Source organism: Rhopalosiphum maidis, chromosome 2 (assembly GCF_003676215.2).
Source record: "Rhopalosiphum maidis isolate BTI-1 chromosome 2, ASM367621v3, whole genome shotgun sequence".
Taxonomy (NCBI): Eukaryota; Metazoa; Arthropoda; class Insecta; order Hemiptera; family Aphididae; genus Rhopalosiphum; species Rhopalosiphum maidis.
The window spans coordinates 38563577-38583958 of record NC_040878.1 but is presented as its reverse complement, the minus strand read 5'-3'; the positions used below and the strand labels follow the sequence as shown (position 1 = coordinate 38583958).

Below are 20382 nucleotides of genomic sequence, written 5' to 3'. Positions count from 1 at the left end.
AAATAAGTAAAGAACTTATGCATCATTAACTTTATCAATAAGTAAATCCATAATCTTTATAAATATACAAACAATATTATAAAATTGATTCATACTATAAATTAAATATTCTGATTTAATTTAATAATATAATGTTGAAACATATTTTGGATTTTTGATGTTTCAACTTTAAAACAACGAAGAATCGACCAAAAGATAACTTTTTTATTTAAACTCATTAGTGGCAATATAAATTGTCCATTTCTACTTGAGTGTCTACATTTAAAAAATTCTAATATAAATGCTAGTCAAAGATATTTTTTATACAAAAACGTTTAATGAAAAAATAATAATATACTCTTCGCTAATAAATGTATTAATGTCGGCAAGGAACAATAATATAAGTATAGATTTATTCAGCACTACGGATGTTAATATCATGAAATCTTTAATTAAATGTACAATATTTTAATATGTATTTTGTAATTGATGTTTGTGATTATTTATTCTATGATTTTATTTATGTTAAGTTTTGATTTAGGATTAAATACTACACATTATTGTTATCATAATTTTAAAATATTATTATTTTAGTAAAATCTTGTTATAATTATTGTGAATTTTTTTTTCATTTTTAATCATTATTATCTTGTAATAGAGTGGTTCCATTTATAGGTAATACAAATAAATAAACAATAATTTAATCTATCACTTCGATAAACATAATATAAACTTAAGTAATTTACATTTTAAAGCAATGAGTAAATGATTGTATTCATAGTAAAATTATGTTAACTTATTTTACCTAAAGCTATAATTTTAAATTATTTTAAGCAACCGAAATGTAACTTTGGATTTCTATACATATTTCACTCGTGGTTTACTGCAACGAAAAATAAAACAGACATCCGAGAAGAGTCAAAACCATTATTAAAGCATATAATTGAACAATTAAGTCGAGATTTTAGCGAAATGTAATACCTTCCAGTAGAGACGTATTATGCCATAATATAATGATGGGTTCGGATTTTTTATCCTCCCCCCCCTACGAGTAGACCATATAGTATGACTCAAAATAACGAACGTACATATAATAATTATTGGTTTATCGGCTAATGTATATGTAGTGTACCTATGGTTCAACCTCATGATTACTCTATTAAAATACTTTAGATATTATCTTTAAACGATAACAAGTAAGAATAACGTATAATCTCGAACCCCATACGAATTTTCTATGTACAAAGAAAGCCATATGTTGCCGTATTGAAAAATGAAAGAAAGTTGTAGGCATAAATAGGAATTGTAATCATGAAATGTATGCGTTCGATATAAACTCGATTGAGTCATCCGTAATTTATGGCTTGGCAAGTGATTCCAACTAATAATACGTTTTTAGAATATATTTTGTTTGCAAGTCTTTTAAACAAACCCTTTTCGGCTGACATTTTTTTTTTTTTTTTTTAAAGAATTACGAGATTTTTATAAAAAACTCTAAATTCATATACATATGGTTATGAATAAAATACTATACTCCACATTTTATTGATTTAGTGATTAATTAAGACTTTTTACTTTTAAAAATTGTGCTCACTTTATCAGATAGATTTAATTTAGTTTAAATATTTATAATTTATTGTATCATTAAATATGAATTACATATTTTAAAACAAGAGAGGTTGATTTATTTTTTAAATTCATTGTCCTAAAAGTATTAGCATATGATTAGAGATAATCAATTATTATACATCACATTTATATGTCCAAAACTTCAAAGATAGCATAATAATATATGAACTATGTTTACATTAATTTCAGAATTATAAAAAAACATTGTTTTTTTGTATTCAAATTTAAATAAATATTTGAATTATACATAACTCATTCTTAAAATTTTAAACATTCTCTTGAAATTACTAAATATTTTGATATATACTGCGTTGTGAATTATAAAAAACGTTGGCACTAATATTATTATTAATTAATAATATTAACATATAAGATTAAAATTAAAGTATAAACCATAAAATTGTATTAAATATATTCAAGATTGAAAATTAGATTACGAGTTAAGAGTAATAATACTCATGTATGTTAATTGTTTCAATAATTACGAATACCTAGTAAAACTAAATTCTCAAATGTATAAAAGTTAAGCTAAATAATATAAAAAACAATTACTTCATTCGACATTAGTTATTGGTTAAAGTAATCATAGAATATAATCTATACTTTAAAATATTTAAATTATATTGTTTACTTCACATATATTGTTATGTGCATTTATACCATTAAAAGATTTTTTTTTTCATCGTACTTTAATTTTTACTTAAAGCCCCGTGACTTACTTCCCAATTACATGACCTATTTTACCGTCGTTAGGATTCAAATAATGTGTTAAGAAACTTCTAAAAATAATATAGAGTTATCACTCATAAAAAATATTGCTACAGCTTAATAATAATAAAAACATTTCTTAAATTAAACTGTTATATACTTAAAATGTGCTTATACAAAATACAAACCACTCTTTATTTAGGAATAACGCTGCGCAAAAAATAATGTAATCAAAAATAAAAATTATCATTTTCTTTTTACTTTTTAGCCACAAAATTTTAACATCATTAAATTAAGCAATTAATCAATAATTGTTTACATCTTCATTACGTAAATATTCAAAATGTGCTTATGGGTGTACACATAATTATCATTTAATTTTTTTTACATATTATAAATTGTAGAAAATAAAAACTAATTTTAAAATAAATGTACCTAGTATATTTTTAAAATATAAAAAAGATAGCTATATTTGTATTTTAACAATGGAAATATTTATATAAGATATATATTATATTTGAAACAAATACGTTTTACTATAATCAAATTATTTTTATTCTATTTTATCACCATTTACCATAAAATATTTTCTGAATTTAAATTGCCTAGCCATAAATGAATTTTATTATAACAATACAATAACTCATGCTTAGTAATATTTTATTGCTTCAGAACACAAGGGCATGAACCTCAAGTACTCTGAATAATGTGTACCTATACATTATTCCACTTTAACAATTTATTACTCTAAAACTAATATAAATGTATCAATCACTTAATAAATGTCAAAAATAAAACCTTAATCATCGATTGAAATAATATTATATGATTTTAGTGAACTATCGATCTAAGCCCTATACAATGATTCTAAGAACCAGTAGTTCAAAGGTGTGTAAAACATTCCGATAAAATATTTATTCCTATATGTATCTATTTCTACACTTGTCTTTCATAAAAAAATTTAAATTTTGCATTCTTTTTTCAACGAGTATTAAAAAAAAATATTCAACGTACTTTATAACTTTACTATATGAACGTTTTATACCTAACCTATAAGCTTGATATGAGATGCACTATACTTTTTATTAGTATGCAGAAAAATTTAAAATATACATAGATACAAAAGAATATATCATTTTATGTAAATATCAACATTGCATAAAGTTCAAATATTGAAAATAAACTAATCATTCTCAATTTCATTTAAGTTAAAATATCTATGTTTTAATTTAATTTAAAATATGAATTATATTTAAAATCATTCAAGAATATATGTAATATTCTTTATTTTATTTCAATATTAAATATATTTTTAATTAAAGTAAGCATTTCCATTCTAAGACTAATGTCAATATATTCTTATTGTTTAGTTATTCAATGAAATCAATATAATTTATCTACAGACATAATAAAATATTCCTAAAATAAATACTTTCAAAATATTTAAAATATCTCAAAGCATAATTATACAAAATAAATATCAATGTTGTTCACTAACCATAGACACTAATTAGAGTGTAGATATTATAGTTATCAAATAATATATTATATTAATAACATCCTATGATATGATATAGAAAAAATCTCTATAGTTGATTAAAAATAAAAATTAATAAAGAATTTATAAAACCAAAGTTTCCAATATTTAGATATAATGTTTTATAACTTATAACAATGACGTTTCCAAAACCAGTAGGTGGTCTTTTAGGATTCATCTCGTAATACCGGTATGATTCAAGTTTTTGGGCTAGAGGCGTTGACGAGGTATCACGGTAAATAAACGCCTTCTGTACCCAAACAAGGGGGTAATGAATAACGTAACCTTCAATAACAAATAATAATAGATACCTATTAATTTTTAATTTTATCTCTCACACTTGCTATATTTCATACAATTTAAAAATACTTAACTTAATATGATATTCTAGTTTATTATGCCGATGTGTTATAAAAAACAATTTATCAAAAATAAAGAAGGCTGCAAAATCTTTAATTAGATAAAAATTCAAAAAAGTGGTTACTAGCAAATAAAAAAACTTAGATATTACCAATTATTTTAAACAAAATTATACTAATTACTCTAAATTAAATTATTTTTACTAGTTGTAGATACTTATTATAAGGAGAAGAGTGCGGTTTAATCGACTGAGAAAACATGTATTTTTAAAATTCTACATAAACCCAATAATGTCTAAATAACGGATTTGGTGAAAATTATTTTTATTTAGAATACAACAATTCTAATAATTTGAATTACACAATATACTTGATAATAAAATCAATTATCCAACAAGTACAAACTAGATAACATTTGCAATTGAAGGTAGATCATACAGAGCCCTTTTTTTAATGAAAATATGATTTCAGGTGAAACTCAAAATTAATTATTTAATAATATGTATTTATAATAAATAATAATTAATTATAATATTTAACTGTCATTTATTTTTTGTTTACAAATTTATAGTCAATATTAGAACAATGTTATTTTAAAATATTTAAATTAAGCAAACAAAACGCTGATTCAAAATATAATCCCGGTAATAATAAGAACTCTAAAATATCTTATCTATAATTTAATGCAGTAACGTGCCAACATATCACTGATAACTTATTATTTGAATACTTCAGTTTTGTACCATAAATTAAATATTATAAGTTATATCAGTTTCATTGATAATAAAAACTACCAAATTATAATTTTATAAAATCAAAAATATTCTTAAAAACAAATTTTGTTTAACAATAAATTAGTTATGACTGAATAAAAAATAACTTATGTATATACAATAATCATTATAAATTTCCAACAATAAATTTATTATTTTTTATGTATTTTAAAAGATTAATTATACAAAAATATAAATTAAGTCACCATTTATATTATAGTCAAAATTAGATATATACTATATAATTATTTATTTTGTTTAAATTTATGCTATTATCTTTATAATTTGTACTAATAATTTGTATAATTCAAGTATGATTTATAAATGAAAGATTAAAATATAATAGTAGCCTATGAACATCTTAAGTGGTTAAACCTACTCGTATAAGATAATATCTTATTGAAAATCGTATTTTTATAATTAGTAATAGTAAAAAAATATATAATTTTAAAACATTTTGTAGTTAAAAACATAATATTTTTAAATTACACTCAATACATTGTGTATAATACATTAGAGGTAAGACTAGTTACGCAACACACCATTTACATACCAATATTGAACAGAGAAATCCATTATTGTCTCCCCGGAGGGCCCGATATCAATCGATTTCTAATATGGTCTTAACCCTAATATGAAGTAACAATTCTTCAGTAATATACTTATAAGGAATAGATCAATTAAAGTATAAAGTTTCAATTAAATATGTTGATTGTACGTGAGTTCATATTAGTTAAAAGTCAAATACTAAATATGCGCTTCAAAAATTAAAAATGCATATTCATTTTTTTATTTAAACCAAATTATTAAAATGTTCATTCACAATTATCACTTTTAAATTAATTTTTATAGCTTATAAAAATATAGATCAGTATATTGGTAGGTATATATATTATTGTACTAGAATAATTATTATATTATTATAATATGATTCTATATAACATGTCGTTATTCTTAAAAACCTGTTTTCGTGTACCTACCTAACATACAATAACGTTAACAAATTATCTAGTCTGACTAACCTAAGGCCATTTAAAATAATAATTTTTTACATTATTAGTTAATGTTTAGCTAGAACAGGTTCTATTTTTCAAAAAATTGGAAATTATTAAAATGTATTATATCAAATAAATATTTTAAATTTTCAGATGAATATATACAACATAAACTAAAAAAATACATTAGTATTAAATAATGGCCAAATGATTCTGAATACTTGATTTTTAATCAGGAATCAAGTATATCTATAAATAATTTATATATACAGTAGAATGATACTGTATTAAGAACTAAATTTGAGAATAATATAATTCATAATGATTAAACAGATTTCTAAAAAAATTGTTTAAAAATCATTACTTTTTTCATCTATTTCTATAGATAAAAGTTGGTTTTATGTATATCGTATAGTATGTTTCGAATGCAACTCCTCGTCATGGCGTATATGTAAAAATTAGAATTTAATAATAAATCGTTGCATGCGAAAAACGGTTCTAAGCAAAGAACTGTGTCAATCTCTATTTTTAAGGATATTTTATAATTTATTCACATTACTATTAATTTATTTTTCATAATACAATAAATTTATCTAATTTTCGCTTAAAAAAATTGCATACATTATATTATTAATTATTATAATATTATATCATAAATTATTGTAATTAACATATTACTTATAATTCGGTTTATAAGTCAATAACAATGCACTCGCGTGAATAGATAGATCGTTGTATAAATAGCTTAAAATTGGTCTAAATATTTAGAACATTTAATTCAGTATAGAAAATAATAGCATATATTATAAAGGTACAATGTTTCAAGTTCTTATACGATTAATATTTTTGAACTACATCATAATAAACAAAATCGTGGAAAAAAATCATTATTTAATTTAAATATCTCATTTTGTGAAAATTAGAGCATCAAATATTCATAAAAAAAACAAAATTATGCATCTTTATTTTTACATTTCTATAGCAATGACTATTTTAAGGATCCTTTTATCAAATTTTTAAGCCTTAAATTTATAATTTTATGATTTTTTTAACCACAATATAATTTGAAAAATTGTTATGTTTTAACGAACTTACGATGCTGATAAACTAAAGTTTTTTCCAAGTTATAATGTATATTTTAATAATACCGTTAGTACAACTTATGAAGGACCTTGAATTTTATTTTTGAACATTTATTCAAAAATTTAAATGTTTATAAAAATTATATAATTAGGCTAAATATTTTTAAAATTAAATATTACGTATAATAAATTAAAATTTAAATAATATTAGAATCTTTAAAATTTTTACGATTAATAATTTTTTTTTATTATATCAAAACAACTAAAATTAATTTAATAAAATGTGGTATTGTGTAATATTATTATTTTTCATAATTTTAAATTATTTATAAAAGCACTGCGAATTTAGTTTTAAATCCCAAAACACCAAGTGAATTCGATTGTCCACCATGAACTAAACTTTGAGGTTGATTTTTACTGTTCCAAAAGACGATAACAGATACATTTAAAAAAAATTCACTCTCCTCTGAATCTATAATATATTTATATCCTATAAGCAAATAAAAATAAAAATAGTAGGTTTGTAAATACACGTCATATTTCATAATAAACTGAAATAGTTTTAATGTCACAGCGAATTAATTAACCTAATATCTATTACAATTATATTTAAATAGTTTCATTATTTTATTTTATTATTATTATTAGCTTACACTAATACTTAGAATTAATAAAATGTTCAAAGTATAGGTTTATTATATAATATATAATATACAATATGCATACCTACTATAATATATATATATATATATATATATATATATGTATATATACTAATATGTTTAAAAGTATATTATTAATATTCAAAATAATTATCCATACATAGTTATTATATTAATACAAGTGTAAATAATTCTTCTTACCTGAAGTACGGATGTCGATGAGCACACTGCAATAATGAACACCAACAGCCCGGCGGATAACCATATCCGGTTTCTGTGTAGTAAATACACCATAGTACACTTGTTATTGACTTAAAATGCTAAAACTTCTGCTTGTGTCACGCGGACACTCTCAAAATCTGCTTAAGTGACGAACACTGAGGGTTATAAACGTAAAGCCTTCAGATTCAAATTTCCATTGTTAAACACGATCCTGGGCGGCGATTAACTACGAACAAAAGAGATAATTGCTTAATTAGTTTATGTGCATAAATATAATACATATTTATTATCAAAACATCGTTTAAAAACTACAAACTAATTTAATAAATAATAATTATTAAAAAAAATACAAAAATAAAATTAGTTCTGAAAACTTAAATTTGTATCAAAATATTAAACAGTAAATTAAAAATCTACAAAAATCAACTAAAACATTTAATTATAAAATAATAAAAATCATTATAAACAAAACATACTTATCACGTATGTTAACAGATACCTTGAATTGATAATTATTTATTTTTTACTTAGTAAAATAAATCGTTAGATTTAAGAATTATGGATTCAAAATTACCTATTATAATGTTTATATTGATTATTTTAATATCTCATAAATACTAAAAAAAAATCAAATAAATGCAAAAAATTGATTTTTGACTAAACTATCAATTCAGATAATATCAGACATATTATATATTTATAGCTATTAATAAATAGCTAAACTATTTTATGTTAAATTTGCACAGTATATGTATATATCCTTTATTTTTATATAGGCAAATTCCAATAATACGTTATTTTCAACTCATTTATTTTTTGCCTCACTTATGTTATGTTTCGATTCATTCATAGTATTAAATGCTTTTAACAATACAATTTTCGAAACACTGCTATTAAAAACTATAAAATAGCTATTATGAATAATATCAATAATTGTAACAATTTAATATGTATTTCTAAACAATACATGTTTATATTTCATAACTGTAATTAATCAAATTGGTCTATTTAAGTTCTTAAATATTTCATTAAAATTAAAATTTTTAGCAAATTAATAAATTCAAATATAAATATTAGGTTTATACAATTATACAATGCACATAAACATTTTTTTATATACATTGATCAGTTATCAATAACAAGAATTACACGTTTAAAGCTAATAGGTCGGAACTAAGGTTATCAATTATTATTATAAGTAAATAATTAATGTAGGTGTATAATTTTCACTGAAAATAACAATAATATACATTATAGCCTAAACATCAAAAAATAAAAGCTACAAATATAAAATGAATTATTAAAGACTTTCAAAAATATTAAATCTACGATAACTCGATAAGCTCGTATAAATGTATATAATTGTATTCTTTAGAATTATTTCATACAAAATATTTACTATAATTTATAATCAATCAGTTTTTCAAATAATCAATGTGTACTTTAATTAAATTAAGTTTAATTGAGAAATATAAAATACAAAGTATATACGATTTATTAATTTTATTGATCGCAACATGCATTTTGTAGCTTCTCGTGTATAAAGCTAAACGTTAATTATATATTTATTTAAATTTATGTCATTTATATTATATCAATTTAAAAAACAAATATTAGCAATATATATAAAATTACATATCTATGATACGTTTATATATATGCGCGCGCGCGTGTGTGTGTGTGTGTGTGTGTTGAACATGAGATATGGAAAATAGTGATTTATTTTATTCTTTGTTGCAGATGAAAAATATTTTTTATACTAATATAATATTTACGGCTATTAACTATAGCAACAACATTTAAAATGATTTTAATTCTTAAAATTAAATAAATATTTTCAAAAACAAATGTTTGAGTGCAATTCAATGATAATTTTAAACAGTATTGATTCTAAATTAATATTTGTTAGAAAATAATAGGGCAAAAAATTATTTACAGAACAATATTTTTACAATTAGAATTATTTATTTAAACAAATAATATTTTATTAAATGGTTTTTCTAAAAATCTTAATACAAATTTATAAATACTGTTTCCTAAATTGAACAGCATAAAATATAAACTAAATATTTAATTTTGTAAACACAATTTAGTATTTGATGTTAGGCCTTAAAAATATAATATAACTGCCAATGGGGGAGGATCGGGTGCTCTTTGAATCTGCTACTAAAGCTCAGTGTACATAATATAATACTATTCTAAATAAATAAAGTTAATAATAACTATAGAAGATGTGTAGTTATAATGCATTTGAAAAACTAAAAAAAAATTCAATTTTCAAATTTATACTAAAAAATAACAATCACAAAATACTAACAATAAGGTGCACCTCAATTTTTCCTATATTATAATTTAAAATATATTGTGTTTAAAACAAATAAGTACTTAATAACTTTAATCATGACAAATTGCCATTTGGACATTGTATTTTTTATGTAATAAACATAAGATGATTTTTAGTCAAAAGATTAAATGCATTTATAAATATTGGGACCAGTATTTTACTTTACTGACCATCTAAAAACAAAAATACTTTTATGGAAAAACTTGAAATTGAAAAAAATACACTTTTCAAAAGTTTGGTATGACACATTTAAAATTACACTAACTTCAAACTTTTTTTCATGCGCTCGTCTAATTCTCGCAGATATATATTGGTTCAAATCTAATATTCTTCTAAACGTAAAGAAAAACTACCAAGACAGTATCGTCATTAAAGAAATTTAGAAATTTCAGCAAGTTGGTTACCGATCTTCATTATGAATTTTCTTTTAAATACAATAATTGTTTATCGGTTTAAAATTGTATATCTTAATTCGCAGCAATAATAACCCACTATTGAACCATCCTATCCCGAGGTAAGTGAAGTTAGACGAGTGCCTTTAAAAAGAAAATTAGAATTGTTATCAAAACACCAACGACACGAAAATACTCAGCAACATTTTTAAAACAAATTAACATTTTTATGCTGAAACGGATTGTTTTATTTGATTCTACTATTGACTAAAAAAATTATCTTACATAATAATTCATTAATTTCCTGCCAAGACCGTAAACAGCACATTCTATTCACTCAATATATGAATAAAATGTATATTTTGCATATTCTATCCAATGTATTTATGTATGTGTAGTCAAATTTTACCTTTATGACAGAAACATTTGTTCCGGGAAATGTCGAAACGCTGTAGTTACCCATATAGGTATCCAGAGACCCTAAACCACAGTTATTCATCGTTTCGATGAACAAGCAATGTCAACGTTTTAGAAAAGAGACCGCACATGTAACTTACATGCTTGACAGGCTGGCTGCTAAAAACTATATGAATGTGTGATACTAATTTGTCCTAATTTAATTTTAACACTGTACGGCTTCAAAAATAGTTATATTTCTCTTTTTACTTATTTAAACAACAACGCAGTTAAATAAATACCATTTATATTCTTATAAAAATAAAATAAAACTGTAGTTTTTAGATGCCTATATTTTTAATATTGTAGAACAACTACTATGTTAAATATCATTGATTTTTTAACGATAAATATATGTATACATAAATTAAATAATGTATTAGTATTTTGAAGCAAACCAATAATAAAATATATTTATGATCTTGATATATTATATTATTACATTAAGCTAGTTCTAACTTAAGAATAGTTATTTAATATATTAAAATAAATAATATCATACATATAAGTTATATAACCATGTTACGATATTATTCAAAATACCATTTGTTAGTTTCTCTAAATAATTAAAATAATAAAATACCAAGATGATTAATAAACATTCATTGCAGTTGATAAATTGTATTTATTTTTTTTTTTAGTTCTGCATATAATGTATAACATATTACAGGAAGTTAATTTATTGAACATGAGACTCTAACCAATAAAATTATATGGGTGTTACGTTAAAAATTCACTTCTAAATCCAAATACGTCTAGTAATTTGTATAAATACATATATATATTACGCACAGTAGTGGTCAAACGGGGGAGATGAGAAGGATAGATCCACCATGAATTTTTTTCCTTAATATTTATAACAATTTAATTTATGTATATTATACTGTTATGTTAATGTATTAAATTTTATTTTATTTTTTACGCCACCCCTTCCCACATGACAAAATCATTTGACCACCACTGATTACACACAATTTTACGCATAATATCTAATAATATAAATGACATGCAATCTTATCAAAAATAATACCGGTTAATATTATTGAAACAGTTTATATCAACAAAAAATAATTAATATCAAACTCCTTAGAGCAATCTAATAAATATACGTAAAAAATGTGTGAAAAAATCTATTTTTTACCCATTCTCTTTCAATTTACATTATAAAACAGAATATATTTAATTGCATGTATACTTATCAATTTATAAAAAAAATAGAATATTTAACTAATAATTTGTTTTTATTTATAATAATTTAGTGTTAAAATAAATGTATTTAAACCACAAAATTATTACGGACTGTAACTCTATTGATTCACACTTCTTTTCTTAACTTTAAATGTTTATACCTAAGTTATAAATAAAAATAATTAGCATTAAGTGTATACCTATTCTTTAACATCTTCATTAATATATTTCGCTTCAGATTATTATTTAAAAAATTACAAAAGAAAAAAAATTCACAGTTATAGAAAAATAGTAGGTAAATAAGGTTTTAGAGAAAAAATAAGTTCATTCAAAATGCAAATGACTTACACTAAAATATTTTTTCAAACACTTAAAATTCACTAGAATAATGTGTGTTTTTACTTCAATAAAATTGGATAAGTAATATGTGCTGTACACAGTACATGATATATTATTGCTATTTCTAGGAATCGAGGAAACTTAGAGCAATAGAGACTAAGGCTATAATAAAATATTTAAGTACATATATGGATTCCATACAGCATACACTATTCAAACTTTGTTATTTTAGTTATATTTAGCCTTATTAGATTAATACTAAAAAAAATACATTCATCAATCATCATTCGTCATGAGCATTCGAGTTATCACTACCGAGCTACTTATATTAATCAAATATTGACTCATGCTCTATACTTCGTCATTGTTATAAGTTATAATATAATTATTTGTATTATACTTTGTAGTTTGTTACGTATTTAGTATAATTTTTAAAAATTCGAACTGAATGCTTTAATATTTATAAATTACATATATTTACAAATCTTGGGTAACAACATGGATGGGGCTAAAACCCAACATGCATAACCTACTTAATAAAAATAATATTAAACAAAATATTAAGTTAAATTCTGTCAAAAACACACAATTACAATGTAAAAAAAAAGGTTTACAATCTATTTAAGTAAAATAAAGAAGTCTGATAACAATGTTAAAAAAGATTTAATATATAATATGAATAATTTAATATTAATTGGAAAACTCACAATAGATTGGTACCATCTGAGTATTCAACAACTAAAGTATAAATATTTGAACTTTCAACATATGGGTATATATGAGTACATATATTAATGCTTGACACTACGTAACATTAAATTAGAACAACTTTTATGGCAACCATACCTTATAAATTATAAAAATAAAATTTAATTCCATATAAAAAATATATATGTATAATTCGGATATATTTTTAGCTAGATTATTTTTAAAATATTTGATTTCTTAACACTATCATAATTTAATCAAAAAATCTCGTATACCATATTACGAGTAAATAATATTATTGTAAACATTAATTTTTTTTTAATTTTTTAACGTAGAAATTTGTATAAATGCATTTATTAATTATTTATATAAATTATAATAACCCTCTGAGACCAAGCAGTCAAAGAACACCACTACACTAATATATTCACTACATAAGAAACAATATGATAATCCTAATAATTTATTTATTAATATAAAATATTTAAAATAATATGAAGTAACCAAAGACTAATAGTAAATGGTTTAATGAAAAAAATAACAATATAATTTACTACACCTATGGATCATTTATATTTAAAATTGTATCACATATATTAAATTATGTTTTAAGTACTTAGGTATATTAGCTATTTACGTTATTCTTGCATATCTAATAAATATATTTTTTAAAATAGCTCATTTGAAAATAAAAATATAAAATATAAATTTTTTTTTTTTAAAACTAGTGTTATAATTTGATTTAATTGATATTTACATAATAATAAATGATTCCAAAATATTGATTCAACTTCTATTTTTATTAAAATATAAGTATAGATAACTTCGATTTCAAATAAAAAAAAAATTAGTACTTTAATATTGTCAATATCGAGTATTTTTTTCTATAAACGTCATGTCCTAAAACTATTTCTACTTTAAAGGTAAGTATATAAGTTAAGTTGTGCCATTCAGTGTTGAAAAAACAAACAATTACAAACGAAAAACCCTTTTAAAATTATAACGAAGTTATAATGTATATGCTATTTATAAAAACCAAAATTATTACACTTTTTTAGTATTCTATCAAATCAAAACTATAATAATTATGGTTTTTTTTAACATAATCAAATTTGTCAACAAATAATATTTTCGATTCATGAAAATAATGCTAAATATACTGTGAGTTAACATATGAATTCGAGAAATACTTATTTTTTAGGCTATAACCATAAATATTAAAAGATACTTTTAAATTCAAGTTCATTACTTTTACTTGCGTCCAATTTATTTGTTTATACAATAAATTTCTTCATTTAAGTCGCGAATTAAAAATTATAAAGTTTTAAGCCTCCAAATTAGTTTTTATAATAACACAATATATTTAAATATAAAAATTAGGTAGGTATATATTTAAAAACAGATGAATTAAAAGAAAAAAATACTTCAAAGGACCAACGATATTTTAGGTATCGTTTTTTCAATAACAATATTAATAGTGTAAGTGTACTAATTGAATAGAAAAAAATAATTTTTAAATCTATTTTTTGTATTTCTTATACACAATGTAACCACTAGGCACTAATATTATAATAATGAAATGCAAACGAAATTATATGAAGTACAAATTGCCAATTATATTTACATTTTATCTTGCTTATAAATAACGAGAATGAGAAATTAGCCAAAAATAATAAGTAACTATAATATATCCTATTGTATTTAAATAAATCAACCATGAATAAACATTATTATACGTAATATCCAATATGTTAAATATTGTTTTTTTATATATATACACAATGCAATTATACTTAAAAATTCGTTATTATGCAACAACTATAACTTACGATTTTATGATGAAAATTCAAAAATAGATTCGTAACTTCTTGCCAATTCTTTTATTTTAATACCATGCCGAGATTAAATGTTAATATAAACGTTAATACGTATAATGTAAAAAATAACCTTATAATATGTAAACCTAGTTACTTATTTAAAAAAAAATGCAAATCAAACGATAGAATAATTACGTGATTCTATGTGGTTGGTTTAGTATTACATAAAATTAAAAGCTAAATATCAAAATTAATAAAACATGTGTTTTTTTTTTATATAAAAAATGGATAACAATATGCTCGATAAAATTATAATTAGGTGGTAAAATGAAAAAAAAATTAGTTATCTTGATTCACAAAATTAATCAAATTATATCTTTTAATTGATTCATCAAAAATGTAAAGACTTTTATATACATTATAAAATTTAAATAACTTCTAATAAAAATTATTTAAAATTTAGTAGTATATGTTATACTTACACCTCACATATTTTATATTTAATATAACTAATAAGAAAAATTATATTAGTATAAAAGCTTATATTGTTTTCAAAATTGATAAAATTTTCATAATAGGTACTAAATATTATGAGCTAGCATTTTAAAGTATTATATTTACTCTAATTTTAACTAAATTCAACGAATCCAATTAAATATTTATTGATATACTTATTTTATATATTTAATCTTTAATAATATAAACATTTATAATTAACATATTATACATAAATATAGATTTATACGTACAATAATATTTTCAATACATCTGAATTCTATTTCTAATGTCATGAGAGCACTTAGATTATCTATACTTTTAAAAAATAAAAGTAATTTATTATTTATTTTATTTAGTGTGTTTTTAAGTTATTTCACTAGAATTAGTAGAAAAAAATTTATATTTTATAATTATCATTTCAAGATAACTCATAATAAAGTGGGATATATGATATTTTACTTTACCTATAGAATTTTAATATTTCTATTTTGTGTTCTTACTTAGATAGTTTAAATGGAAAATGAAATTAAATATTTAATAAATCACAAATTCCGTCTTGAATCAATAAAAACATGGGGGAAAATAATTTATAGTCATAATATTAGCATGAATCCTCTCGAATGATCATTTTCTCAGATATTACTTAAAAATATAAATTATATAACCGTGTATTATACAATTTTTGGATGATTATCAATTTGTTAATTTACTATAAACTTATATTACATTTGCATGTGTTTAATAAAAGCATGATATTGATTCAAAATCAAAGTAATGTTTAAATAGCCATTATGCTATGTTACTATAACATTTTTAGCTTTATATAATATTGTAATCTCGGTTCACAAAAATGTAGTTTTCAATAACGATGCAGTTAGTAAAACAAGTATAAGAATATAAGATATTCTATTTTATTAGTATGAAAAAAAATACCAAATAAGTACATTGTTAATTAACATTTGATGTTTTATATTATAATTTATAAAACTAAAGCTAGATACTTGCCGAAAAAAAAATACCCAAAACCATGTTATGATATAGTGGCATGAATTTAGTACATTTTTAAGAACGATAATATTTTGGTCTTCTAAGTTTTAATATTAAATGGATGGAAGTTGTAATTTTTTGGTAACTCATTTTATACTCACATTGTAGCATATATTCATATATACGACATATTTACATATAATACATTGGTAATATCGAAATCATCAATTACTTATACATAATAGTATATATTATTATATATATATAAATAGGTATATGTCCAAACAATTATATTATAGATCGCCGTATTAGTTATAAATAAATTATTTAAAAAAAACACACATACACACACAGACACGTGCACCACACATACACTCTCGCAGACACACGCGTGGAACGGCTTAACAGTGGAAGTTCGGTCCGTCTGTTACGGTCCGTGTTCGTGGGGCTAACTGCCGGCGGCTCAGCATGTGACTCTCTACACAAGCGATACAGCGACGGTTACCGGCAGCGCCCGCACGCGCACGCATGCACACGTTTCTACGTACGTGAGATTTTTCTAAGCGTTTCCCCCACCAATAACGAATATAAAATCCTTTTGTTTAAAAAAAATCACCGTCTTAATATATATATTATTTTTAGCACCCTGTACCCTCCCGTGATAGAAAGGGGTCAATCGAAATTATGAGTGTTCGTTTATTCTTATGTCTTTTTTTTTTCAAAATGCGCAGCGGGTGATCATTGCACTTGGAGAAAATTCTTGTACATCACCCAGGTGGGTCCAAAATCGATGGGGAATATTTACCGCCCCGTTGGATGTTAAGTTCGAGCACATTTGGAACGTACCTACCTACATATATCAACGTGAATTCGAATGACGACTACACGGCGGATTACCTACGTCAGTGTTATACTTTATAATCATTGTCTTTGTAAGTGCCTTGCGTCCTCACTACCTTTATATACCAACTGTAACCATAACTTCCCATTAATATCTGTGTTACTATTATAGTATTATACACTTTATCTAAAAAGCAATAGTTATTAAATTAAAATAATTCTGTTGAGTATCAACTGTCATATAGTACATCTATACTCAACCAATAATTGAAAACACTTAATAGTTAATAAATAATAAGATGAGTGCTCAGTTGTATTACTTGTATTGAGTATATTTTATATATTTTTGGAAATATGGGGGATCTCGTGGTCATCCATCACGTATATACAATCATGTCAAGAAGTGGAGCTGCAACACGTCCAAACGAATAAATACATTTGAGAAACTAACAAGTTTGTATAATTATCAACAATATCGGAATCACAAGGAAAATCCACCAAATAACCTGCTAGAAAACACGTTTTATTTTTAGCTCACGACGTATTCAGTATTTACTTACAGCGGAGCTGGACTGCTGGAATAACAACATTACCACAATACGCCCATTAGGTAAAGAACAATTAAAATCTAAATAAAAGTGAGGTAATCATAGAATATTATGGAAATAATATAAATAATATACTTAGTCATTGATTAAATACTTATATACTTTTATTGAATAGGTATTTAATTAATGATATAGTAGAATAAATTATACCATAATATTTTAATTTTAAATTTCTAATTAGATGGTGATGATTGATGAGGATAAGTGGATTCTTAAATCCTTGATAACGTCTCACAAAAAAAAAAAAAAATTAATTTAAAAGTGTGCAGTGTTCCTATAAATATATAATCGTCTTATAAAAAACGTTATTTCCTAGAATAAAAATGTGTGATGTATTTATCTAGTAGATAATACCTACCTGATCCTATTTAAATATTTTATTCGTAGAAATACTAGAAATGTAGTTTAAATAATATTTACTTCTAAGTACTTGGTAGTCAATGATAGTATAATAACTGACGACTGTGCTGGCCCCTACATAAAATTTTAAGTCCCCGTTGGCTGTTACTAAATATTTTTACGGGTTCTTTACATAACTTCCAATAATACAATTTACCATAAATTATTAAGAATCAATAATAATAAGCATTTTGAGAATAAATTTTATTTTATTAAAATATCATTTAAATGATTCGGATCCGTATTCGAAAGAATAGATGTATAAGACGCAGGATATTGTACAATACTGATCAAATTTAAACATCTAGCCTAGAGGATATTTATAATATTCTATTTTCTATAATCATTCTAATCGAAAATATGAAGTTACTACCCATTACAAGCGATACGAATGCTTCAAACACTTACACGATAATTTCTAGGATATTATTTAAATGGTTAACTTATAGATTAAAATATAAAATTAACAAATATATATATACATATATTATATTATAAAATAATATTTAATTTAAAATAAGTTTATCAAAATTTAGAAAATTACAAATTCATTTCACCGGGCCATTGTACTCAAAGTCCAATTCCCCCTTTTTGAGGTCCATGTGTACTGGTACGTAGCCGATATAGATATTTATATATATTATGTACTTTAATAAATATTACTTTCCAAAAACCATTTTTTATCACAAAATACCAGATTTTATCAAACTTAATATTAATAAATATTAAGTAAATATTACCATCGACTATAATATAGAATAGATCTATTCTATAATGAATGGTTTTACTCTATAAACATATTAAATATAACCATTTAATTTTTGGTTTTTTTTTTTTTTTTTGAAAGTGGAAAACTTGTACATAACATTTATAAATGCATTGATATCCGTTAAGTTAATTCACCTGGCAACTATTGGTAGATATCAGAAAATGCGCAAAAAAAAAATAATTTGTTTTGGGTACAGCCCATTTGCATTTTGCGCCAAATGTACCTAATATAATTATAATAAAGTAGGTAATATATTTTTTTTCTCAAGTAATAATCAATACAATTTTATTTAAATCATACTGTCATAGTCAATTGTAGGATTTTTTAAAATAATAACCAATAATACACATTTTTTTGAAACAATAATCGGGATTGGTATAAATTGTTAATAAAAACTATAGAATATGGGTAATAATAATAGTTGATAATATGTAAAACTTTAAAATCTATAAATTTATAAAAATAACTATTAAACGTTAGACACGACGTATTTTAAATGTATGAATTAACCAAGTCGTTAATGTAAAATGTTTACGCAGATAAATTTGGCGCTAATAGGCTGTACTCAAAACAAATAAATTATTTTTGGCGCAAATGAATAACCCCCTAGAAAATCACTATCCAACAAATACCTATAGTCGTGGAAGCCAGAAAGCACTTAATCGCTTGCCGAACATTCGTCGGTGCTGCTTACTTATTATTCTAGACAATATTCGATTTTTTTGTTTCTGAGTATATACATTTTAAGGCTACGATGATGGTTGTAGATCTACTTAGAGCCTGGAGGTAAAATGTGTACATATTTGCATTCACAAGTCAAATAACCGGTGCTCAGGCGTTTGAGTCACCACCAGTCTTCTATATTGAAAGTCGCATCGTTCACTAAGCTTTATCGTATATAGTGTGTTCCTTTCTAACTATAAGATTTTCTTCCCACTAATGTTTCAGTCTGATATGAAATTTTTCTTGTGTTGTCTCAGATTTTTTAGGTAAAAAATAGTATTGATAGTTGTTTATCAGCTACCTTCTATTAAACCAAGATTATTTTATACTCGGTGGTTCTGGAAAAGACTTTTTTCATTGTGGTGGGA

At 22.8% G+C, this 20382-nt stretch overlaps 1 protein-coding gene across 1 annotated transcript in view; it reads right to left on the bottom strand.

Moving 5' to 3' along the window:
- LOC113552457 (basement membrane-specific heparan sulfate proteoglycan core protein) overlaps positions 1-17106 on the bottom strand; it is a 146749-nt gene extending 129643 nt beyond the window's left edge. The window contains exons 1-2 of the mRNA XM_026955336.1: positions 16837-17106; positions 7926-8172 (exon numbers count right to left, since the gene is read on the bottom strand). Coding sequence (XP_026811137.1) covers positions 7926-8018 — 93 coding nt within the window. The 5' untranslated portion in view covers positions 8019-8172; positions 16837-17106. The remainder of the gene's footprint in view (positions 1-7925; positions 8173-16836) is intronic.
- Between the last annotated feature and the right edge of the window lie 3276 nt (positions 17107-20382).